A 26,219-nucleotide genomic window follows, 5' to 3' on the forward strand; every position below is an offset into this window, starting at 1 on the left:
AAGGCAGGAGGGGCCCTGTACCAACTAGTTATCAGCAATTACCCCCCCATAACTACCAGAACCTACCCCTTGGCCCAGATATGTTACCCTGATAGATCAAGGACTTTACTCCTATCAACTTCGTATTGTTTGATTGTAAGGAAATCTGATGTATTTTTATCTTGAATTTTATTGTCATTTTAATGTAAATGATTTTTGTATATTGTACGCTTTTATGGTTAATAATCTTAACCAAATAAACTATCTATTGATAGGTTGACACTACTGGATAACCCCCTGCTGACCCCCTTGGTAGCCTTGCACGAACAGACAGGCTTATCTCAGAGGCAGTGTGTTAAGCATTTGTGAACACATACAGTAATACAGTGAAAACACAACAGATTCACACCACACAGGTTTTATAAAAATAAGTATTCTTTATATAGACTTATCACAAGACCATAAATGACAAAAATCCACAATACTGTACTCCATTATAATTCTTCAAGATGGTAGAAATAGCTCAAAAATAGGTTATTTTATTTTCTTAAAAAGCAGTCTTTAGCAACAGATAACCCCAACTGGAGTTATCATGACGTCAAGGTCAAAGAAATCCCAAAGTACAGCGCCGACCGCGAGGCGCGCGGCGTTGGGCCCAGAGTCAAAACAGACCGACAAAGAACAGTACCTTTAAAAAGTGCAAAGACAGCTCACGGCATCGGGGAGATGCTGCTTCATTGGCGCATTGCGGCACTGGTTCCTTGCTTTGGGGGAGATGATACATCGGGACCTGGATGCTTGCTCAGGCAGGTGAAGCATTGGTTCCTGATTGGAGAGGAGGGGACGTCACGATGGCACCAAAACCCCGGTTCCGTACGATGTCACGATGTCGATGGATTCTTGACCACCCACGTCGACGATCGGCTCCGCGATGATGTCGGCATCAGAGTCGATGTGACACAGCAGCAGGCGTCAGGCCGGCGTCGCAAGTTGGAGCAGCGCTCATGGCTATGGCAGGCTTACGATGTCATTCGCTGGCATCGATGTGTACCGGCGGCCGGCGCCAGGTCTACGATGGCTTCGATGCACATGACGGCGTCGCTCGCCGGTGTCGGTGTTGCAGAATTCCTTCTGCAACATCTAGAACAGCAAGTTCCAGATGCAGACAAACAGAAGGGGTGAAGTCTGGTATCCCTGAGACTTCGGTCAGGAGGCAAGCTCAAATCAAGCCCTTGGAGAAATATTGTGAAAGATGATGAAAGTCCTTTAGAAGTTTCTTCTCCTTCCCTTGGCACTGAAGACACCACTGTAGGCAAAACCAGCAGCACAGCACACTGGCAGGGGGCAGTACAACTCCTACAGCTTCCTTGGTTCTTCTCCTTGGCAGAGGTTCGTCTTGTTGTTCAAGAAGTGTTCTAAAGTCTTGGGGTCTGGGCCCCAATATTTACACTAGCAAATCTTTTGCCCTCTGAAGGCAGAGGGTTCTGTACCCTGTCCAAACCAGTTCTGTGCAGTCATGGAGCGCTTTGTTGACAAGACTCCTTCTTTCCTTTGACAGTGTGGGCCAGGGACATCAGACGCACCACAGGAGGTGGAGCCAGCATTGTAGAAGGCAGGCACAGCCCTATTAAGGTCCCAGGTACAACTCCTCCCACCCATCTACATGCAGATAACTCTATTCAGCCTTGTGCTGACTCACCCTGTCTCCTGGAATCCCCCAGCCCCTGTCACTCAAACTCCAGACACACAATACAGAAGCTAGCAGAGGCAGGCTGGATGGTTAGGCAAGAAAATACCTATTTTCTAAAAGTGATATTTTCAAACATAGTATGTTAAAACCAACTTCACTAAAAGATGTATTTTATCATTCTGAGTTCAGGCATACTTAATTTGAATTTCTACCATGTGCCCTGGGTCAGTTTAAATTATAAGATTTTATAATCAAACTGCCCATTCTGGCTTATGGGGAACAGGTAGCCTTACTGTTGTAAGACAATCTCAATGAAACAGAGATGTTACAGACACCCTTTCCTAACACTGAAGAAAGTTGCCTTTGATTGTTTTTACCAATGGTTGTTATTTATAACAAGTCAAAATTAATGTTTACAGTCTGTGACAGTATGTATTCCATTGTTTTTGCCAAATGCTTGTTTTCAAAGCAAGTTTTCTTAGTCAAGCTGTGGCTACAGGCATTTGGTTTCTTCCTCAAAGACACTTGTATTTAAATTAAACACGTTTCGAACGTTTCCAACAGCCTTGGCCTTGCGCATGACTGAGCGTGTGATCGGACCCTATTTAAACCCCACCCTTCCAACTCCCAGTGCTTCGCTTAAGTCTAAAGCGACTCCTTACCTGACTTTGTGTTCCCATTCCTGCTCGCCCGGTGTTCTTCTGTCGACTCCTCCCGAGATCTCTGCATCTGGTTTCCTGCGGAAGAAAAGGAAAAGAAGAAAAGCGTCAACAATTTAGGTGCCTGGCAATCAGCGTGAGGTTCGGTAACGTTTGTCTTTCTTCACAGCTAATGACCGGTAAGATAAAAAGACTGACTCTTGGATGTTTCTAAAAATAGACACTTGTGTACTTAAAAAAACGTTCGGCTAAAAACTTCAGTGCACATTAAAGCAGACTTATACAACTAGAACAAGCTTTCTACAATCTGCAGAACGAATAGCATTCCTATATTATTGCCCTCCTGGAGACTATGTATTGTAAAGGACTTTTGTTAAATGACTTTTGGAGCTTTTCTGAATAGGCTGAAGTAAGCCACAAGGTTCAATGAGCCAAATCATTGTATGTAGCCAGCAAAAGTGTTTGAGTTGTTTTATTATCTTTTCAGAACCCCTTTTTGAAATTGGAGACTGGTGCCAATAAGGTATAAGAATTTAACTAAGCATTTATTCTTGGTACAAGTGACCTTGGAATATTTGGCCATATTACTGAATGTTGTTTTATATGTCTTTCTAGAAAGGTCAAATTAAGAGGTCAAATTAAGAAGTTATGCACAAAGGACAATAAATAGAAGTGCGAATATACAGCTATCTTAAACAGGGTATGTTAATTGGTAAATCATAATTACATTGTGAAGCAGCTGTTATTTGATTAGGACATAAGTGTAATCCCTTTCATTATTTTCTCAGGTAGCATTCCACTACATTGACCAAGATTAGTACCAGCAATCCAAGATTAGTTTTCCTGTTTTCCCGAGAGGCATTCGCTTAGAGTCTACCACACCGACATGAGTGTTTTGTCTCTCTCTCTCTCTCCACTCCCCCTTTCCCTTGGGGGTTAGTTGGGAACAGTAAGTTAATCATATTCTTGCTGGTCCTGATTGGTCTCCGGGGAGTTGGGGATCAGCAGCATCAAGAAAGGAACAAAACGGAGTTCAGGTGAGGGTCTTCGTGACACTTACAGTAGTGAAAAATGAAAATGGCTGTAATTCACTATTAGGACATGCCACACACACCAGGGCATGTCCTACCTTATACTTACAATACACCCTGCTCTTGGGCGTACCTTAGGGGTGTCTGATATGAAGAAAAGAGAAGGTTTAGGGGATGGCAAGTGGGTGCACTTACCAGGTCGACATGGCAGTACCAGACTGCACGCAGGCTCTGCAATGGCAGGCCTGAGACACACTTTACAAGCTGCGTCTGTGGGTGGCACAACCAGCCCACCAGCAGCATTTGATTTACATGCCCTGGGCAAACATGGTGCACTATACTAGGGGCTGACAAGTAAATCAAATAACATTATCATGGAGTCACTAATCAATACATCAATTTAACATATGGAGCACTTGCACTGTGGCACTGAATAGCAGTGGCAAAGTGCCCAAAGCATCTAACCAGCAAAAAAGATCAAAAATAGAGGAGGCATTCAGTAAACAAAGGGAGACTCACGCCAATGATACCAGGTCTAACACGAGCCAATACTATACGCTGATAATAGAGATGGCCGGCAACTCAAGTAAGGTACTTTTTACAGTCATAAATAATTTGACGACTGTTAAAAAGGATGCTACTGTGAATTGCACTCAAGATTTCTGCAACACATTGGCCCAGGCGTTCAAATCAAAGGTTGATCAAATCTATGATCAATTTGCCTCTCATAGTCCTAACAACACTGGCATAGAACAGGAAGTTAAGACCATAACACCTTTTTAAAATGTTACCTCTACTTCCCCAGAGCAGATTGCTACCCTTCTCTTAAAGACCAAATCTGGTTCCCAGGATGAACCTTGCCCTCCGAGGATACTGCATACTATTAGCCATATTATCAGCCCCCAGCTGTCTGGCATTTTGAATCAGGTTTTCGCACAAGGAACCTTTCCAACACTGTGGAAACAGGCCTGTATATTACGTTACTAAAAAAGCCCAACCTTGGCGTAACGGATTCAGCCAACTATAGACCGATTGCAAGACTCCCGTTGCCTGCAAAAATACGGGAGAAAAAGTTAAATATGGAACTCTCCACTAACATTTTAGATAACAACGTCTTAGAGACCATGGAGGAAATTTGCACCACACTAGGTGGTGGTGGATCATCAGCTCTTATCCTCCTTGACCTGACCATGGCATTTGATACTGTGGACCACCCTTACTTATAGAACGGCTGAAAAATATTGGTCTAGGAGGAAAGGCCCTGTCACTTTTAACATCTTTTTTAGCAGTAGAACGCAGGCAGTGCAATTAGGTGACTTTAAATCTTCACCTTTTATTCTGCCTTGTGTGGTGCCAGAGGGCTCTTCCTTGAGCCCTACGCTTTTTAATATATATGTATCTGAATTAGCACCTTTGAATAGAAGTTTCGATCTAATCCCGACCAGGTATGCCGACAATATCCAATTGGTTATTTCAACCATAGACAAGGATGTCGACCACTCGAACAAACTGCATGTTTGCATGGTCTCCCTGAGCAATTGGATGAGCAGGCATTGCTTGAAGCTTAACTCAAGCAAAACCGAGGTGGTGCTTTTTGCAAAGCTTTCTCCCCTTTGGTCACCAGTCTGGTGGTCAAGTACATTGGGCCCCTTTCCTACCCCGGTAGTAAAAGCTAAAAATTTGGGGGCCACAATAGAGGAGAAGCTGAATTTTAAATCGCAGGTTTCTAAGGTGGTGTCTTCTGATTTCTTTACCATTAGAGCCTGTGTAAAATTCTTACATTTATTCCGAAAAAGACAAGAACATTGTTTTAACCTCCCTGCTTTTATCAAAGTTGGACTACTGTAATTCCTTATATACAAACTTACAGTCCAATCAACTTAGAAGATTACAATAGGTACAGAACGCTGCTGCCAGATTGGTGCTAGATGTCCCTAAACATCAATCCATTAGGGCCGGGATACAAGAGCTGCATTGGCTGCCTGTCGCCCAACGCATGAAATTTAAGGCACTTTGTATAGCAAATAGGCACTTTACAGAGAAGGTCTACGATTTTTATGACATTCTCTTAGTTGGTATTCGCCCAGGAGACTATTACGGTTGGCCAATACGTTCATGATGCCTACGTCCAGAGTCAGGACGATGAACTGGGGGAGGGGGGAGTTTTAGACATAGCACCATTAGGCTATGGAAATCTCTTCCATTTACTCTCAGGAGGATATCTTCTTTGCTTGAGTTCAGGAAAAATCTTAAAACATGGCTTTTCAAAAACTAATTTCCCTTTACAGTATGCGATCCATAAGCGCCTAGACACCTAAGGGTATTAGCGCGCTATAAAAATTGTTATAATGTAACATTTAGGCCATGAATGACATTGAATAAAAATAACAATTTTCTTTTTTTGGTGGTATTTCATTTTTGTTTTTACTGCAAAGAGTGTATAGGTGGGTAATGGCCTTGGGGTGATGTGTATTTTAAACATTTTTAGCCCTGTTCATTTTCATTTTTGGCATTGCTAAATTAATAATGTGTTCTCTTTGTTGCCATGCCTCTTATGTCTGGACAATGTGTGTGTATGTGTGTTTGCCATAGGTCACCATTTGCCTTTGTTGTTCATTATGCCATGTGGCCAGGGACCATTTTGTATAATCAGTGTCCACCATAGGCCTGCATGTGCTCTTTGCTTTCCGGGCCTCCTGCTTGTTGTTGTGACCTTATGGCTGGCGGTCATTTTGTGTAAAAAAACAGTTGATGGACTGAATGCCATTCCAGTTTGAACCCAGCCATATACAAATCAGTCTTGACCCTGCGCCCAATGGGAACAGTCCAGCCCGAACTGCCAAGCCAGTTCCTCCCTGGACTGGAGACAAGCATCCTATGACCGGTTTCAGGGTTTCAGCCCTCATCAGCCAGGATAGCTTGACTCCAGTGGTGTGGAGAGCACCGGACTCACGTCTCAGCATACCCGACCTACTCGGGGTGACAAATGCAAAAACAACAGTTGATGGACAGAATGCTGAACAATAGGATTAGGAAAGGTCTATAGCCAAGTGACAAATTGGGTGAAACAAATTATTTTACTATTTTCTAAAGTGGAACCAAAGGTATTATATATCACATAATTATATGATGTGTAAAGTCCAACTGTATATAAGACCAATAAGCATTAGAAATTTCTGATATAACTTTATTATTCTTTTTATATATAAATATAGACTTTTATGTACTTTTTTTCTTTGTTATCTTGTTTTGTTTTTTTGGGTGATTATTTTTTGTTATATAATATTCAGTTAAAATTACATAAGAAAAGATACAAAATCAATAGACATGAAACTCGTGTAGAATGTTGAAGGCAAAGCGGTAGACACCACAAACAGAACGCAGAACAATGTCATACATTCACCCCAGTACAGAGATCTGGGCCTAAATCCATTGTTTTATTGCTCAAAAGGATGTTTGTTTCCGGTCCAGGGAAGACATGGCTTGGCAGTTCGGGCTGGACTGTTCCCATGGGGCACAGGGTCAGACTAATTTGCATATGGCCATGTTAGTACTGGGGTGGCGGAGTGAGCTAAAGAATGATGATGGATTAAACCCAGATCAGTTGACTGGAGGTGGGTGCTTGCATTGTTCAACACTCCGTACATCATCCCCTTTGGTTTGGCTTTGTTCCCCCTAAGTTGGCAGGGTATGCCAGACGTGGGTCCCTTGCTCACTTTGCCACTGGATTCAAGGTAGCCTGGCTGATGAGGGTTATGAACCTGAAACCGGTCCCAGGATGCTTGTTTCCGGTCCAGGGAAGACATGCCTTGGCTGTTCGGGCTGGACTGTTCCCATGAGGCACAGGGTCAGACTGATTTGCATATGGCCATGTCGGAACTGGGGTGATGGAGTGAGCTAAAGAATGATGATGGATTAAACCCAGATCAGTTGACTGGAGGTGAGTGCTTGCATTGTTCAACACTCCGTCCATCATCCCCTTTAGTTTGGCTTTGTTCGCCCTAAGTTGGCAGGGTATGCCAGACGTGGGTCCCTTGCTCACTTTGCCACTGGATTCAAGGTGGCCTGGCTGATGAGGGTTATGAACCTGAAACCGGTCCCAGGATGCTTGTTTCCGGTCCAGGGAAGACATGCCTTGGCAGTTCGGGCTGGACTGTTCCCATGAGGCACAGGGTCAGACTGATTTGCACATGGCCATGTCGGAACTGGGGTGATGGAGTGAGCTAAAGAATGATGATGGATTAAACCCAGATCAGTTGACTGGAGGTGAATGCTTGCATTATTCAACACTCCATCCATCATGCCCTTTGGTTTTGGTTTGGTCATTTTGTGTAGCCAGCCAGTGTGCTTTCCCTTAGGCCTGCATGTCTTTTTTGTGTGTGGCCATGCGTTCTTACTGGTTGTTGTTGTTGTGACCATGTGGCTGGTGGTTATTTTGTCTATCCAGCCAGTGTGCTTTTGCTATAGGCCTGCATGTCTTCTATGTTTGTGACCATGCCTCCTTGCTGATTGTTGTTGTTGTGACTATGCAGCTGGTGGCCATGTTGTGTAGCCAGCCAGTGTGCATTTGCCATAGGCCTGCATGCCTACTCTGTTTGTGACCATGCCGCCTTGCTGGTTGTTGTTGTTCTGACCATATGACAGGTAGCCATTTTGTGTAGCCTGCCAGTGTGCTTTTGCCAAAGGCCTGCACGTCTTATCTCTTTGTGACCATGCCTCCTTGCTGGTTGTTGTTGTTCTCTGACCATGTGGCTGTCAGGGATTTTGTTTAGCCGGTCAGTGTGCTTACCCCATAGGCCTGCATGTCTTCTTTGTTTGTGGCCATGCCTTCTTGATGGTAATTGTTGTTGTGACCATGTGGCTAGCGATCATTTTGTGTAGCCAGCCAGTGTGCTTTTGCCATAGGCCTGCATGTCTACTCTCTTTGTGATCATCTCACCTTGCTGGTTTTTGCTGTTCTGACCGTGTGGCTGGCAGCCATTTTGTGTAGCCAGCCAGGGGGCTATTCCCATAGGCCTGCATGTCTTCTTTGTTTAAGGCCATGCCTTCCTGCCAGTTGTTGTTGTTATGATCATGTGGCTGGTGGCTATATTGCGTAGCTAGCCAGTGTGCTTTCCCAATAGGCCTGCACGTCTTTTCTGTTTGTGACCATGCCTTCTTGCTGGTTGCTATTGCTATGACCATGTGGCTGGCAGTCATTTTGCGTAGCCAGCCAGTGTGCTTTTGCCATAGGTCTACATATCTACTCTGAAATTGTGACCATGCCTCCCTGCTCAGTGTTAGTTGTTGTTAATGACCATATTACACTGGCTGGCAGCCATTTTGTGCAGCCAGCCACTGTGGCCCTTTGCCATAGGCTTGTATGGATGGTTGCCAATGATAGAAGTTTAATAAATGAACATGCTTGCGGATATTTTCATGTACCTTTACTTTTTCTATTTTGATTTTTGAATTTTAATTGTTTTTATTTGACATCTTTTTCTGTTTTGAAGGTTTTTTATTTTAATTTAAAATGTATATATATATTTTAATATATAGATATATATATTCTCAACTTAATTTAGATTTGTTTAATTTACATTTTGTTGTTTTATTTTTTTTTCAAATATTTTAATTTACATTTTTATACAACCATTGAAATAATTTTCTTCAAAAATGTATTGTTATTTTTTTTTTAATTTATTTTAATTTCTTTTTTTTATTTTGATCTGTAGTGAAGGTAGGGCCTTGCTTGCGCATATTGCTATGTTTGCCTTTTTGCCGCTTTTGCACACAACACTGCGTGTAGCTGTTGTTGTAAGTTTGACTTCGTGAATATCTTCACATGAGAATGGCTCGTTTTGAACATCTCTAGACTTACATCGCGACCGTAGTCTGCACAGTGAGTTCTTCTGAAGCCTCCAAGGTTATCATAACAATGTTAGCTGTTATTCAGGCTGATCGCCTCATTCTTAGACACAACATGCACGCAGCTGCAGCTAACTGAAAATATGGCGTCTTTAATATTGCACTGCATACATGATTTTAGGCACTTTGAGAAAATCCGTTTCCAGAGAGACAGAGAGCTTTTGCAGATCCCGATGTGATTCACCTCTGCTGATCTTGGAGGTATTGGGTCCCCTATTCAAGCCTAAGAGACCGTCTATATTTTATAAAACATAGGGGCAGATTTACAATAACTGGTGCATCCCTGCATATCAGCAGGGATGCGCCAGTTATTGTGCGTCACAACAGACACCTATTAGGCCACCCTGGATGTACCGCATTTATAATGCGGCGCACCATGGCTCAAGAACCATCAGATGCGTGACGCATCTGATGCCGGAAAGTTAACGCAGTGCTGGAGTTGTGTCGCAAGCGCGACACGGCTCCAGCAAGGCTCGGGTGCCCTTATGCCTAACATGTTGCGTCAATCCTTACTCCTGCTTCAAGCAGGCATAGGGTTTTGACGACGCATGGGCTTAAAAGTGACTGAGTGAAATCTTGTAGATTTCACTCAGCCACTTTTGCGAGGCGTTCCTGCGCCGGACCGCCCAAATGTGGCGCACAGCTTTACAAAGTGACGCATCTCCCTAGATGCGTCACGTTGTAAATACCCCGCAGCATGGTGCTGGCTTTGAGCCGCCGCTGCATCACACAAGTGACACAATGGCGGTGCACAAATGGCGCAATGGGGTTGTACATCTGCCCCATAGTTCCTAGCTAGGGAGAGTGGCATACAAGGCACTATAGGACTTTTTTGCACTATCATTATAATATGATTTCTCCATTTGAGTGTTATCATGGAATTGTAACAATGCTGATCGTATTATTTTTAATCATATGCCTGCTTATGTTAGCAAAAATACTGCATCTTAGAACAAGTCATTAAAATAAACATTTTAAACTTTATCGTGTCTCTTTTTACCCATGTTGTGGACTGGTATGAGAATGACAAATGAAAGAGTGTTCTTGATTCCCGCCATTCCTGAGAGTAACCTAAGTCACATGTTCTGGGTTGTCTAATCATTGGTTCCTTTGCTATAGGACGAAGAGCTAATGTGACACTGATGCTAGTCGGTTAGGGGTTCTAGGTACTTGAGTGAGTTTTTTGATCCACCACAATTCACTGAGGTCCTGGGTCTCTGTGCACAGTCTGTGTCTGAGCAGAATCCCTGCAACATGGTGCACCTAACGTAATGGTCTCAGTTTGAGACTCTCGAAAAGTGCCTATATCAGTCCACAGCACCCTCACTATTGTTTCCGGTTGACAGTGGTGACGGAATAACCTACCTATAGTTACATAGGTTTTTTCAAGCTTGATAATTTAAAAAGGTTCGTACTTTGAATTACTACCCATTAGTGCTACGCTACATTTCCTTTTCCTTGTTCTCTACTGTGGTCTTATGGCTGACGTTGAGATCCCCCAACATAGTAGGGTTGCCGTCTGCAATCATTTGCAGACGTATGGTGTCACTGTAGATGGCATGGCGGTAGTTTTTGTAGTGAGTGCTGAATCGACATACCCATTTGAGCTTTTCTATTCATGGGTTACCTTTCCTGCGGTCAATTTGGATTCTGGTCTGTTTCACATTTATACTCCCACAGCCGTGCCTATTAACTACCTTATAGGACGCTGGAGATTCCTATTTCAGCCTGGCAGCATCAAGTTTGGTTTAATGGCGCCCTTCCCCAATCGGTAACAGCGGTTTGGTTGGGCCATTTGTCTATTCCCAGGGCCACAATGCCGGTTTTGGCCGGTTACACACCGTGTCCACGTTATCTGCAAGTCACTGTAGATGGGTTGCGTGTGCTCTATGCCCCCATTGTTGGAGTGCATCGGGCTCTTGTGCAATACATTTCCCGCGACGTCCAGGTGGGGCCACCTGGTGCTGCGGTGCAACCAGCTGGACAGGCCGGGATGAAAATTAATCCTGTCATGGTTAATTCGGTAATAGGCAAGCGGCCCCAGGATAAGGATGATATGCTTTTTTAGCTTGCTGAGAAATTTGACCAGCTGGAAGCAGTATTTCCTAATACGACTCCTGTTGAGAAGCATAGGATTCTAACAATAAGTTTGCAGAAAGACTTAATAACAGAGGTGCCTGATTGTGAAACCTGGGGTAAGATTTTTGCGACAGTCTATACTAAGTGCTTCGGCACACCGTCTATGGCTGTCCTGCAGCCGCGGTGCGTCCATAGGGGCGTAGGCCCACAAGCCCCATGGACGCTCTGCTGCAATAACATAAACTGGTGACTTGTTGAAAAAAAGTTTGAGCGAGCGCCGCTGGGAATCCGGGAAGCACCAGAGTGATCCAGAAGTGGGGAGTGCAGGGGGGCTGGTCTGGACTGCTGCGCAGGTTGAGTGACAGCCCACGACTACGTGACGCACTCAGCTGCAGCAGCAGACAGCCAGCCAAGGTATTTGACTTAGTGCGCAAGTGATGCTTGGGGCAGAAAATAGCCCACACATGCGTATCAGTGTTCCCCCATAGGGGGGGTGCTGGTTTAAGCGGGCCGCAGCCCCCGGCTTTACAAATGCGACACAGGGCGAGCAGTCATGATTGGCCGGTCACCACGCAGCAGGGCAGGGAAATCCATTATTGGATGCCCTGCGTGGGTGGTGCACACACACTGCATAATGGCCAATCACTGTGTGTGACTTCATGTAGTCATGCAGTGATTGGCCATTTTGCGGCGCGCGGCACTGCTGACGTCAGATCCAGCCTGCCTCTCTCTACTCGCCAGTCGCCACCCAGTCGCCTCGTGTGTGGACCGGCGTGTGCATGAGCCAGCCTGTGTGTGCCCTTTCTCAGACTCGAGACTGTTACTTTACTTGATCAGGTATTTTGTTGATCTATATAACTCTTGACGTTCTGAGGATAATGGGCATCTCTAGAGGCTTCTGCTAAGTATAATATGTCATAAAAGCGTCACTAACTGAACACAAAAGGAAGCTATTGTTTTTTGTCAGTGCATTGTATATTTTCTATGTTGGATTCCCTATGTCGTGCTGCACGCCTCTTGCACTCTGGATGGTTTTAGGATCAGTTTATTAATTTAACTAAAGAAAAGGCCTGGTGTGGTGGCGAAGTTTGTTGCCGTAGTGTGTTTCCTGGTAAAGGATGGTTGACGGGCCTGCTTGCCACACCCTTCAGTTTACCGCAGTCCAACAACTGAAAGCTGAAGGTTTTGTTTACGTCAGGCAAAGTAACGTGTCCCAACAGCTCTGTGCACAGGCGGATCCTCCCCTCTTCCAGACCAGACTCGAGTGTGGAAAGTATTCCCCCGGCAAGCAGTCTGAGAATGACGTCACGGAGTGTCTCTCGTGCCTGTTCACCTCACTGCTTTCCCGCAGCCAAGCCCTTGATCCTCGGCAGCTCGTGCTCTAAGGCATCCTTAGCACCTCACCCCAGTTACAATGTGTGATGCGGTCCAAGCGCTTTAAAAGTGATTTCAGAGTAAGCTAACGCAACAGAGAGAAGGCAGCGGAATCTGACCTTATGACCCTGGGGCTGAGAGGCAGCACGAGCCACCGAGCGTGGAACAATCTGTGCATTGTCAACCACACCACAGGGGCATAGAATAACATTAACATGACGCACGTCTGGGGCTGCAAGTTAACAACTGCAATTGTAACTGTAATTGTAAATATGTGTATTGGTGTATATAATCATGCATGCATGTGTGACGTCTCGTGCAAATTCAAGTGGGAATATGTGTAATGTACATGAGAACTATTTTAATTGCAGGTTTTCTTTTTTTTTTTTTTACATATTTATATAGCGTGAACTCGACCCGAAGGTATTGGAGCGCAGGCCCGCCTGGCAAAAACGTGTATGAATGGTGGACAAAACACAATCATTTATTAGTAATGCAGAAATGCCCATTCACTTTTTCTTGTATCCCAGAATCCCTGCCAACCTAGATATACCAGTATATCCCCCGGTATCAGTAATTGCTTGGTGAAGGTGATAATGGCGGAAACCACCAGTTTGTACTGGGCTCCTGAGTGGCCTACACATACGCTTTCAGTTTGTATTTCTGTTCCCGAATGGTAAAGAGGCGGATTTTAAGTGTGGTTAAAGCTCTCCGTCATTGTGGGGCCCCAGTTAGGAGCAGGCACCGCTTGCGCCAGTCAGCTGCTGTGTGTTTATGAAAGGAAGGCCAGCTCAAGCCAGAGAAACTTGGACAACTGGTGTCGCTGGAGACGGCAGACCTCTTAGACGCCCGCAGATGTTGGACATTTTGCAAATTATCCCACAGGTTCCGACAATTCTAGAGATTAGCCACAGGCATTGCATTGCTGCCTGAATTTCTAGGCAGAGGGAACACGTGTAGAAATATTAGAGGGGGTGGAGGAATGACCGGGGGAATGAGGTGGCGCGGAACTGACATCTGTTCTCATTGACAAGCATCTCCGCTGACGTAGGGACTCTTTCATTGAGTCTGGCTGGACAGGGCAGCTGTTGCCGTACCTTGTGTGATCAACAGGAAAAGAGTTTTATAAAGCTGCACTGAGTGGGGGTTAAAGGGAGATTTAGGCGCAGACAGCTGTTGATCTTCATCTCTACAAGTTATGGTTGGGCAGATAGTGTGTTCGTTTTGTGCTTTGTGCACTGTGGGATGGCGTGAGCTGCAGTAGGTCTGAACTGGTTATGGTGAAAAACCAAAGATCCAGACTGATCAAATAATCTTTAAATTGTTTCCTGAAAACGTTCTTGTTTAATCTGGCAGGATTTTGATGCATATTAGCATGTTTTTAAGTGAAACGCTGTAGTAGCTTGTTCCAACTGCCACCATTAGTGCGCAAATTATATTTACATGTGACTTTCAGATAGATGCACCTGTTTTCGGGCATGGGACACGTTCAGAGTTTGCATGCTCCGCATTGCAATATGAATTGTTAGGTAGCCTACCTCTCCATTTCATAAAACAATTCATAGCAGGTAGCAGATTCCTGGGTCCGATGAGCAAATAAAGGATGGAAAAGGCAACCATGTCGGTTTGTGTGAGGCACAAATATGGACCATGTGCGCGCTTGTTTTTTTGTATGTGATAACATGTGTGGTGTGTACGTAAAGTGCCTAGACGACAGTGCAGCCCCTAGATCACCAGCCGCTGCGTGCAGAGCAGAGAGGCTGTGCACAGAGGGATGCAGCACCTAGAGAGTTGCAGTACATTGTAGGGATCAGCGAAGGGTTCAGCGCCTGTTTGTTATTGTTTAGTTGCTTTTGTACATTTGTACACACCTGGAAGTCCAGAGTGTACTTTGTGCAGTTCACAGAATGAAACCTCAAGCCTCCACACTCAACAAAACCTTAGTCAATCAAGTGTATGCAGCGTGTTATAATCTATAATTGGGAAGGTGGTGGGAGGTAATCACCCTTTATTGAGCATCAGCCAAACAGCGGAATTAGCAGTGTGCATCAGAGTTAGGGGCAACTTTGCATGTTATTATACATTTTTAGCTAATTCAAGCCCATCCCTTGTTTACTGGATCCTTCCAAGTCCTGCCTCTCTGTAAACAGGCCTTTAAATCTTATCTGGTCACGTTTGCTGTGCATTGAAGACACAGCTCAAATGTCACTCTCTTTCTTCCAGGGCAGTTTGGTGTTTAATTTCTTTCTCTGACTTCAAAGTGATAGAAATGTTTTTATGTGACAATCCTGCACAGTGCCCATATGAGACGAGAGGGTGTAGGATGTTATTTTTTTCTTGCACCCAACAAACATTATCTGTGCTGATGTTATATCGGAATTAGGAAAGTACAAATGAAGCACATTTTCTTTGTAATTCTGAACTGGGATGAAAACAAATATTTGAATATGATCAAAACACATCATTACAGTAGGTGATGACATTTCCACACATTATCGTTTGTGCACAGTAAAACTGTATGTTGGTGCGTGGTTCCCAATGCTTTGTGAAGGCTGTTTCCCAACTGCTGTGCAACTTCTTCTACTCTTAGAGCTGAGATTTTCATGCAAGTCTTATAGTCTGAATTCAGCACCTGAGTGTAATAGGACGGAACGTATGAAGCTCTGTGGTTATACTGAATAGGCAGCTACCTATGTTATGCCATCTATTAATGTAATAACACTTTCACAATTGCTTTATTAACCTTCCTGCTTTCTCAAATTTGCTTGAAAATGCACGATTTTTCTTCTTTTTTTTCAAAATTTTCTTGGGGGGGGGGAACCACCCCAGACCCCCCTTTTGGGGTTCGGGCTCGAACGCTGCACTCGCTCGCTACGGTGCTGGATGCAAATCACTTTTCGCCCCACCACTTTCAAATGTCACTCACCGCCCCTGCTGTCCTGCCCTCCGTCATTAAACGTGTACAGGATGAACATGGTGCGGAGGCGTCTGTTTAGTTGGGAATGAGACTCGTGGGGGTGTTTGAGGTGGTTTCTGATCTCGTCCTTGCTAATGTCGAGGGAAATGTGGTAAACTTCCAGATATCTAAAGTTCTGTGCGATCTTCCCGATGCTGATAAGCCCCTGCAGTTCCCAAAAATCATTGCGGAGGCCTATAAGACCATTGGCCGCAATAGTTTGGGTGTTAAGCCTTTTGCTAAAGCAGCACAGAACCAAACTCAGGAGCAGAAGTCTAAAAAGACAAATGCCCCAATTTTCCAAAGCAGAATTGGAATAAGAATAAGAAACAGGGGAAAAAGCAACAGAAACAGGGGTCACGTCCTTCTTCGCCGATACCTGTGTCTACTGAGCGCACATATGATTTGCGCTACCGCGCTACTATTAAGTCACCTGATCATTTTCAGGTTCCTGATCAACGTTCTCCTTGCTCTTTGCAGGATTCTTCGGTCTCACCAACCGGTGCAGGAGACAGCAGCAAAGGTCGGGGTGGCCAACAAAGCCGTGAGCAGCCCCACAAGACTGAAGGTAAAGGCAAGCAAGATGACTTTCAACGTCATCGACCCCAGTTTCAGAAGAAGAAAGTTCCTGCTTTAACAATGAGATATGCCAAGGATAGTGAGAACACAGCTTCGTAACCTGACGTGGGCGCTGACGCTGTTAGAAATTACAGTAGTGAGGGAAGCATTGCGTCCATTTCTGAAGTTGACAGCATCTAACACGTTTGTTGCTGTTAAGACAGCTGACACTAGAGTGGCTCCTCCTGAAAGGCTCTGTGATATAGTTCTTTCAATTGAAGGTGACATACAACATACTATAAAAAGGGTATTTTGGGAGAATCTTACAACTACCTATGACATTTTGTTAGGGGAAGTAGATTGGCCCCTGCCTTTCGTTCTGGCCGCTCCGCAAGGGGAGGAGGTGATCCTCCCTGCTTTCGCACACAGTGCCGAAGGAACAGGCCTTGCATTTTTCAGAAGAGTGTGCTAAGGTGCTTGCACCGGCAGTGTACCGTACTCAATGAGTATAAGACAAATGTTCGCCCAGACATGAGATTCCATTGCGGTTTATGCCACAGCCTCAACCCCAATATCCCATGCAACGTGAGGCGAAAGCTCCAGCGGCAGAAATCCTTGAACAGGTGTGATTGAAACGTATGGGTTTCGATCAATAATCCTTTTTTTACTGTGACCAAGCCTGATGGATCATACCATTTGGTATTGGATTACCGGCACTTAAACTCCCATTGTCGGACCTGCGTGGTACAGAATACTCACAGTTCTGCCCTTGTTGATAGTCGGGTGCGTAGAATGTTGAAGACCCCACTAGACATATCCAATGTTTTTTTTTGCTATAATCTTTCATCTATTAGTAGTCAATGGACAGCTTTCACCTGTGGAGGTAAACAAAAACAGTTCCGAAAATTAGCTTTGGGCTATAAGAACAGTCCTGGCGTCTTTGCCGCCCACATAGTCTCTCTTGTGGAGAGGCTCAACCCTGATGCTTGCTCGTATGTGGATGACATTTATCTCACAGACGACGAATTATGGACGCATCTGTGTTGCGTTGACCGCATCATCTGTATGTTTGCGGACTTCGGTTACAAATTTAACTTTGTGAAATCACACATTGCAGAGTTTTACAGTGTGTTTCTTGGGCCATGAGCTCAACAATGAAGGTCGAGGTTTGGCACGTCACTTCCTGGAGAAATGCGCGCTCCTACAACTCTGAAAAAACTACAATCTTTACTGTTTTTTTTTTATTTCAGGAGTACTTACATTCCCGATTATACCCAGCGTATCAAGCCGCTTTATGCCATGGTACAACTTACTTACTCCAAATCTTGCTGGCTGCCTGAACATTATGCAATTTTGCAATCTTTGCAGTCTGATCTTCTTGAATCTAAATTCTTATTGACTCATGACAACCACACCAACCTGGTAATAAGAATTGTGCCTGGGGCGGTGGGTTTCACATACCTGACTTTTAATGAGGGTGACACAGTCCCTATAGCTTACAAGTTACACTTGTACACTTCGGCTGAAATACGATTTTACTCTGTGGAAAAAGTTGTGACTGCAGTGCAGATGGCGATTCTAAAGGAACGAGCCCTGTCGCAGGGGAAACGCATGTTGGTTGTTACACTGTATCCTGCCTTGGAGTCACTTGGAGCTTCAATGGACGGACCACAGCTGCGTCCACTTCACCTTCAAGAGAACGACGACCCACCACCACCAGCAACAGGCCGCCCGCAGAAGCTGGAACAAGATCACAGCAGACCAGCTCGCCACCTCCCTGAGCCAGCACCCTCCTGCCAGCTCAGCGAACCCCAGCCAGGCCGCCGACAACCTCACGAAGTGGATCAGCAACTGCGCGTACGAACTCGCCCCACTGAGGACCCCGCCCAGCAGACCCGGCAGCAAGAAAGCCCCATGGTTCACCGACGAACTCAAGAGCTCCAAGAAGAACTGCCGAGCCCTCGAGAAAGTCTGGAGAAGGGAACCGACACCGGACAACAGGACCTCCTTCAAACTTGCCACCCGGAAACACCACCAGCTGATCCGCGCCGCCAAGAAAACAGCATTCAAGGACCGGTTGGACAACAACGCACACAACTGCAAGGAACTCTTCAACATCGTGAAAGAGCTTTCCAACCCCAGCGCAGGAAACAACGACATCACCCCATCGCAAGACCTCTGCAACTCCCTCGCTTCATACTTCCACAACAAGATCACGGACATACACAACAGCTTCAACAACCAACCAACGCACACCATGACCGAACAACCACCCCCCACCACCACCCTCCACGCCTGGACCCCGATCAGCACCGAAGACACCATCCGCACGATGAACTCCATCCACTCCGGATCACCGACCGACCCCTGCCCTCACCACGTCTTCAACAAGGCCGACGCTGTCATCGCACCCCACCTGCGAGACATCATCAACACATCCTTCGACACCACCATCTTCCCTGAGAGCTGGAAACACGCCGAACTCAGCGCTCTACTCAAGAAACCAACAGCGGACCCCACCGACCTCAAGAATTACCGCCCCATCTCGCTCCTCCCGTTTCCAGCCAAAGTCATCGAGAAGACCGTCAACAAGCAGATGGCCGCTTTCCTCGAGACGAACGGATCCCTCGACCCTTCACAGTCCGGCTTCCGAGCCAACCACAGCACCGAGACCGCCCTCATCGCCGCCACCGATGACATCCGAGCCCTGATGGACAACGGAGAAACAGCGGCCCTCATCCTCCTAGACCTCTCCGCGGCATTCGACACGGTCTGCCACCGCACCCTAGTACGGCGCCTCAGCAACGTCGGAATCCAGGACAAGGCGCTGGAATGGATCATCTCCTTCCTCGACGGAAGAACACAGAGAGTCCGCCTACCACCGTACAAGTCAGAGACCACCGAAGTCATCTGCGGCGTCCCCCAAGGATCATCTCTGAGCCCCACCCTCTTCAACGTCTACATGAGCCCCCTCGCGGCCATCGTACGCAAACACAACCTCAGCATAATCTCCTACGCCGACGACACCCAGCTGATCCTCTCCCTGACCAACGACCCCGCCGCCGCCAGAGCCAACCTGCGCGAAGGGATGAAAGAGGTAGCCGAGTGGATGACGACCAGCCGCCTGAAACTGAACTCGGACAAGACGGAGGTCCTCATCCTGGGCTCCTCTCCCTCCGCCTGGGACGACTCCTGGTGGCCTCCCGCCCTGGGCACCGCACCCAAACCGACAGACCATGCACGCAACCTGGGCTTCATCCTGGACTCCTCCCTCTCCATGACCAGGCAAGTCAACAACGTCTCCTCGGCATGCTTCAACATCCTACGCATGCTACGGAAGATCTTCTGGTGGATCCCCACCGAGACCAGGAAGACCGTCACCCAGGCCCTCGTCACCAGCCGACTGGACTACGGCAACGCCCTCTACGCCGGTACCACCGCCAAGCTCCAGAAGAGACTCCAGCGGATCCAGAACGCCTCAGCCAGACTCATCCTCGACATCCCACGAACCAGCCACATCTCCGGACATCTGAGAGACCTTCACTGGCTCCCCGTCAACAAAAGAATCACCTTCCGCCTCCTCACCCACGCACACAAAGCCCTACACGACCAAGGCCCGAGCTACCTCAACAGCCGAGTCAACTTCTACGCTCCCAAACGCCACCTCCGATCAGCCAACCACGCCCTCGCCGCCGTCCCCCGCATCCGAAGAGCGACTACAGGAGGAAGGTCCTTCTCCTACCTGGCCGCCAAGACCTGGAACTCCCTCCCGACCGACCTGCGCCTGACCCAAGACCACCTCTCCTTCAGGAAGAAGCTGAAGACCTGGCTGTTCGAGCAGTAGCGGCTCCCCCCCCCCCCCCCCCAGCGCCTTGAGACCCTACGGGTATGTAGCGCGCTTTATAAGTGTCACTGATTGATTGATTGACAAAAGCCAGTGTACCTAATTCCAAAGCTTTGCACCCTCGGTGGATACAATGGGCAATATCTTTGATGTCTCCGGATGTCACTTTAATTTTTGATTCCTCTTTGCAGACTCAAGAGTACTTGCAGTATGAATTTGTTCATCCTGCTCCTCTGACCATGCGCCCACTGGAGGATTTCCTTTGCATCATTTACACAGACAGATCAGTGCAACCCGCAACGGGGTCAAAGCATGCGTATTCAGCAGCCTGCGCAATAGTGGTTGGTACTATGGTGAATGGAGAGTTCAAGTCCGATGTCGTGCAAACACAGACATTAGGCGACTGTACCGCCCAATTGGCAGAGCTACGTGCTCTGGTGCTTGCACTGGAGTATGCCGACCCTAGTGTGACTGGTCTTGTTGTGAGCAACTCTTACTACTGTGTACAATCTTACAACCTATTCATTTGGATTCAGAATGACTATTGTGATTCCAAAGGTAGCACTATCAAAAACAAAATGCTATGGGTTCGAGTGGCTGAGCTTAAATAACGGGACCCACTCGTCTTTGTAATTCATACTCTTGGTCACCAACGCGTGGGGGTACATGCTGTTGTTAACGGTCTTGCTGATGAAGCAGCAAAGACAGCAGTTACGACAGACGTAGTAGCAGCAGTTACAAGTTCCAAAAGTAAGATTGATGATGACATCTTAGCAGCTATTGCCGCAACATAGAAGGGAGGTAATTACCCTAGAGGTTTCCCTTCTAAATACTCTTATCATTTACTTCCCTATGTGAGAATTAACAATGTTGGTGACAGGTTGAATTCCAACGCAGACCACAGACAGACTTTGATAACAGCGGCGCACAAGGGAATGGCCTCGGCGCATGCCAGCGTGTCAGACACTGTATCTCTCCTACAACAGCGTTACTGGTGGCGTGGATTGTACAAACAGACGCGTGATTATGTCCTTCATTGTGACATATGCCATCAGATTAAACCTTCTACTGCTGCGCGCCCATCCCAGACACAGTTGTACATATCTAATAAACCACTTGGAGAAGTGTGGCTCACTGGTTAGAAGCAGCAGACCCTGAAGCAGAGGTCAGCCCGGAACCACGGTTCAATTCCCGACGTGGCAGGGTCTTGGGTCAATGTCCGCGGACTCGATAATTCTCGCCTAGGTGCTTACGCTAACCATGGGTCCTACTCTGCAACTCTGGGCAATAGCTTGCTTAATCTCCACAACGGCCCCAGTAGCGCCGAGGATGCCTGGCTTCACCTTGGGGGTGCCCTCTCACAGGGAAAGCCAGGACGGGTTCCCCAGCGGTATACAGCGCCAGGACGCCACGTAACGAGGTAACAGTGCGCTTTACAAGTATACATACATTACATTACATTTATTTAGATCACTGTGGTCCTTTCTCCTCAAATACTGCGTATAAGTACATCTTAGTTGCAGTAGATTTGTGCACACGCTTTGTTTGGGTGTGACCACAAAGGAGTGCTGATGCCCGCACTGTCATAAGGGATTTGCGTGTCTTTGTGGGAATTTTTGCATGTGGTACCTTTCATTCAGATCAGGGTCCAGCATTCGTCTCTAAGGCATACAAGGATGCCATGGCTTTATTGGGGGTCCAAGTCAAATTTTCGTCTCCATACAGGCCTGAGGTCAATAGTGTTGTGGAGCGGATGAACCGTGACTTAAAGCAAATCTTAACAGCTAAGGTTTTAGGTATAGGCCAGAACTGAGCCCATCTCTATAGCATTCAGCATGCACTTAATAATCTCCCTAGAAAGTCTCTGGGCGGGCGGACCCCATACGAAATGCACTTTGGCATAAAAATGTTTGTTCCGGCCTTGAGGGTCTAGACATGGCGTGTCTGTCATCCTTGACATAGATGAACATTCTGGTGTTTTACAGAACCTACAAAAGACCATAGACATTTGCCCTCAACATCTGATGCTGCTCTTCAGATTCCGGTAGTTGGCTGGCTACCCCGAATTGGTGTTCTGGTCCGTGAGAAGGTGGAGAACAAGAAGGAGGTTGGCCCCTCATATCGAGCATCAGTTCCTGTACTTGGGGCGCAGGGCACAAGAACAGTAATTTTACCTCCACTTCATGGTCGCAAGGAAAAAAGGTACATCTCCATTGACAATGTCAAATTACAGTGAGTGGCCGATTCTTCTTAGTATGACACCTGCGGTCTCTTGTCCAGCGATGCTGTGAAATTCTGTTTTGGAACTGGCAAGTAACACCAGACCTGGCGTTGCTATCAAGATGCCGACGGTTACAAATCCTTTATTGAGTTCACCGGCTGGTGATCCCCTTGATGATACTGAGTATTCTTACCCCACAGTTTTGTCAATGCCTGATTTGCAAGCGAGTGTAGTTAACCAGTCACGTTTTTCATTTGACACTGACTCTACCACTTCAAAGTCTCCATCTAAAGTTTTGATTTTTGCTGTTTGGTTTTAAAAACAGTTTTTGATACCCCCTAGGACTTACATTTGGCTGGTGCTGTTCTCTATTTTTTTGTTCATGTCCATTGGATTTGTGGTGTATTTTTTCTGCTCTGTTAACGGTCATTATGTTAAAGAAAGATCTACAATTAGACTTATTGATGGAACTTTGGCGCCCCACTCCTCATCACATAGAAGGAAAAGGGACCAGACTTTTGTGAATATCACTGCTTGGCCTGTCTTGGATGGTATTGTGTGGGTTGCTGTGAAATTTCAGATCTATGGCCCCACAGATGTTATAAATGTACCCAATGTACTACGTGTTTCAATGGGGGATATGGTGAAACAAAACATATGTTCTGATGGCTAGGATGTCCATGCCAAAGAGGCTCTATTTTCTGATTTGAAATATTATGCTGCTTTTGATGCTGAAGATTTGTATTTAGACTCAGCGAATTATGCAGATTTGTTTTGCTACCAACATTAGGGCAATCACTTTCTGCATAAGGCTAACACAATTAGAAATGTGGTTAATTACACACAATGGGAACATTGCCCTGCTCCCGTTGAAGGCAGAACAAAAACTCTTTTGAAAAAGTTCACTTATTTTACTGATTTTAATGAGTCCAATCTTGAGGCATTTTATTTTAAGATGACTGCTAAGTCCTCTTCCAAAGTTAGACTTACCCACAGTAAATTATTGTATTCAAAGTCCTTTATTGACCAATTGGCTACAGGGGGCTATGAGCTGTGGAAAGATACTGTTGATCTTAAATCTGTTTGGGGTTCTAAAGGCTGGCATGTACAAGGCACTGAGGCTTTGCATCGTGCATGTCTCATCCCGAACCATATGTTGTTTTTGAATTCGACTATTTCACAAACCACCTTCTTTAAATTAACTACATCTAAAAAGTTAAATGCTCCTTCAATTCCTGATTTTGGAAAATACCCTACATGGTACAATCACACCGATAAGTACCTTACTGAGTTGCAAAATCTAACACCAAATTCCTCCTTTAATATTTCCAGTTTTGGTTCCCGAGGTTGGGTGTTATGGCAAACAAGTTCAGATCTGTGCCCACATCGTTTTCTGGGTCGGGCCCCGGGCTACACAACCGTTAGGGTAGATCCTAGTTATGAAAGTGACCACACTGTTACTACCTATTCAGTAAGCTAATTATGTCAAAGTTGGCTCAAGCATTCCACCTTAGTGTCAGTTAGCTCCATTTATCCACATTGACTGATGATGTTGATCTAAATGATTTTGTTAAAGGCCCTGCAGGTGGCAGGTAGAAAAGATTTATTTATGGTTTATATGCTGTTTACAACGAAGTGTGGAAACTATCACAAATAGAAGCTGCATATAGATTACGTGCAATCGACCAGGCTAATTTAGAAAAAGTGCTTGCAGTTGTTGATAACAGTATTAACACCCTTTCTTCCCGAATTTACACGTCAGGTAATATTGTTTCTTCTGATGTTGATATTGTACAGGATGTAGTGTCTGTTTTATACCATGGTCAAAATCAATTACGTTCCATTATGCAATTTGCTTGGGCATTACAAACGTTAAAGGCCGGTAAAGTTTCATGGGACTACATGAACACCTCTTCTCTATTTTTACCATTTAATTTGACTGTTAAGCATCAATTTATGTCAATGAAGGATGCTACGCATCACTTTTGCATATTGAAAAACTGGAACCTTTACCATTTTCTGTGGGAGAATATTATTCAGCTGTATGGCTCATTCATGGGTTAATAACGTTGCCTTTTCCCTATTTAAATTCGATTCATGTATGAAGTACTATGCTCAGGCAGATATGAACCTTCGGGAAGTGCCTTTCTTCATGAGGTTTGGTCTCTGCCCTTCACCTATATATGCCTGAGGGAAGTTTATTTGAAAGGTGAAGATTGTACTTCGACACCAGATCACTCATTAGTTTGCAGAAACATCCAATTGCACGGCTCTTGTAATTCTGACGCACCAAACTTAGCCTGCATTTTGAAAGGGAATCCTGTCCCAGCCATGACTCCGACTTTCACGTTGCTAGCAAAAGGTAGTTATTTGCTTTTAAATAATGAAGATTGCTGTGGTATGCTGGCAGGGATTCCGTACATTGTGACTGTTTCCCAACGTGTAGTCTGTTGCAAAAATGTGCTATTCCCTTCTCCGCAATGCAAGCTCGATGTATCCATCTGGCCTTCCATTCCGACCTTAAAAGCAGAGTTAAACAAGGTGAGTCGAATAAGGGCTCTTTTGTCTCAAAGACAAGTTGCCCTTACTTCTTCGCGTGAAACATTTGTCCTTCACGTGGCAAACACTCTCACCGAGGTGCATGCCCTTTTGAATACTGGTCTTCCCCTGCATTACGGTGCTTTGATTCATACTATATTCAATGCCTCGTCGACCACGGCTTGGCGCACTTTTTTAAAAGAGTAAGTTCTGGCCTTGTGACCTCATTCCAAACTATATATGATGTGATGCCGGCATTTATTTATTCTATTTTTTCCAGGAAACTGCCTCTAAAACGGCGATAATGGGCTTGATAATACACCGTAGATAATTCCCATAGAAGCCCATGTTCACACCAGAACATGGGCTTCTATGGGAATTCACAAGGGCGTATTATTAAGCCGATTATCGCCGCTTTAGCTGCAGTTTTCTGCCACTAAAGCAGCGATAATGTAAACGCCGTTTCTTGATAATATGCCCCAATGCTTGCAGTGTCCATATTAACAATAAAAGTGGCCAAAGTTCGGACTGCCCATGTTGTAATGCAGACAAATCTTCTTGAAGCACATCTATTGTTGATGAAACAATCTTACCCAAGGAATAAGTCCTAGGGTCCGATTCACAAAAGTAATCTGAGACTAAAATCTAACTTTACGACTTTCGGTATTCACAAAAGGCATTTAAGAGTAGTTTAACTTAAGTTAGGATTTTGTCTTAAGACCAAACCTTAAGACAAACCTAAGAAAAAAATCATAACTTTACAACTCCTTAATGCCTTTTGTGAATACCAAAAGTCGTAAAGTTAGGATTTTGTCTCAGATTACTTTTGTGAATTTGGCCCGGTGATGATAAGGTAGTCATACTATTGTCCACTGCTACAAGAGACTGTTCTAAATCTGCAGCCTTTCAGTAGATTCCTGGTGAGATTTGTTCCATATCTCATTATAGACAGCATACAAGAAGTGCTTTTGACAAGGAGTCTTGCAAGTCCAAGTAATCCAATAAAAGGGACAAGTGTTGTTGCATCTGTGCATCTGTGACAATGTTGTTGTTTTTAGCCATTCAAGGCACTACTTCCCAATACTGTAAGTTGTTCTACTCCCAAATGTTCACTCTGAACGTATCGCATAACAGTCCTATTGGTTCTGAATCCCTTCATGTTACCCAGGAAAACATTATGACATTTGTTAATGTCCAGAGGCCAAACTAACCATCCCCTGCAATCAGGATCTGATGAGTTATGTCGACTCTTACACAGCAGTCAATTATTTTTTCATCGTGCGGTGTTGTCTGCTGACATTTGTCAAATCGTGTAAGAGCGCAAACCCGTGGTGTGTTAAAATCTTTAATCTTTACAAACCCCAGACATGCTGTATGTTGCAC

The 26,219-nt window shown here is 45.4% G+C and overlaps 1 protein-coding gene across 1 annotated transcript in view; it reads right to left on the reverse strand.

The window, feature by feature from the left end:
- Positions 1–26,219, reverse strand: part of LOC147736926 (uncharacterized) — a 251,816-nt gene that overhangs the window by 105,419 nt on the left and 120,178 nt on the right. The window contains exon 4 of the mRNA XM_086966781.1: positions 2,332–2,406. Within this exon, the coding sequence (XP_086822907.1) occupies positions 2,332–2,406 (75 nt within the window). The remainder of the gene's footprint in view (positions 1–2,331; positions 2,407–26,219) is intronic.

This window comes from Lissotriton vulgaris, chromosome 1_1 (assembly GCF_964263255.1).
Source record: "Lissotriton vulgaris chromosome 1_1, aLisVul1.2, whole genome shotgun sequence".
Lineage (NCBI taxonomy): Eukaryota > Metazoa > Chordata > Amphibia > Caudata > Salamandridae > Lissotriton > Lissotriton vulgaris.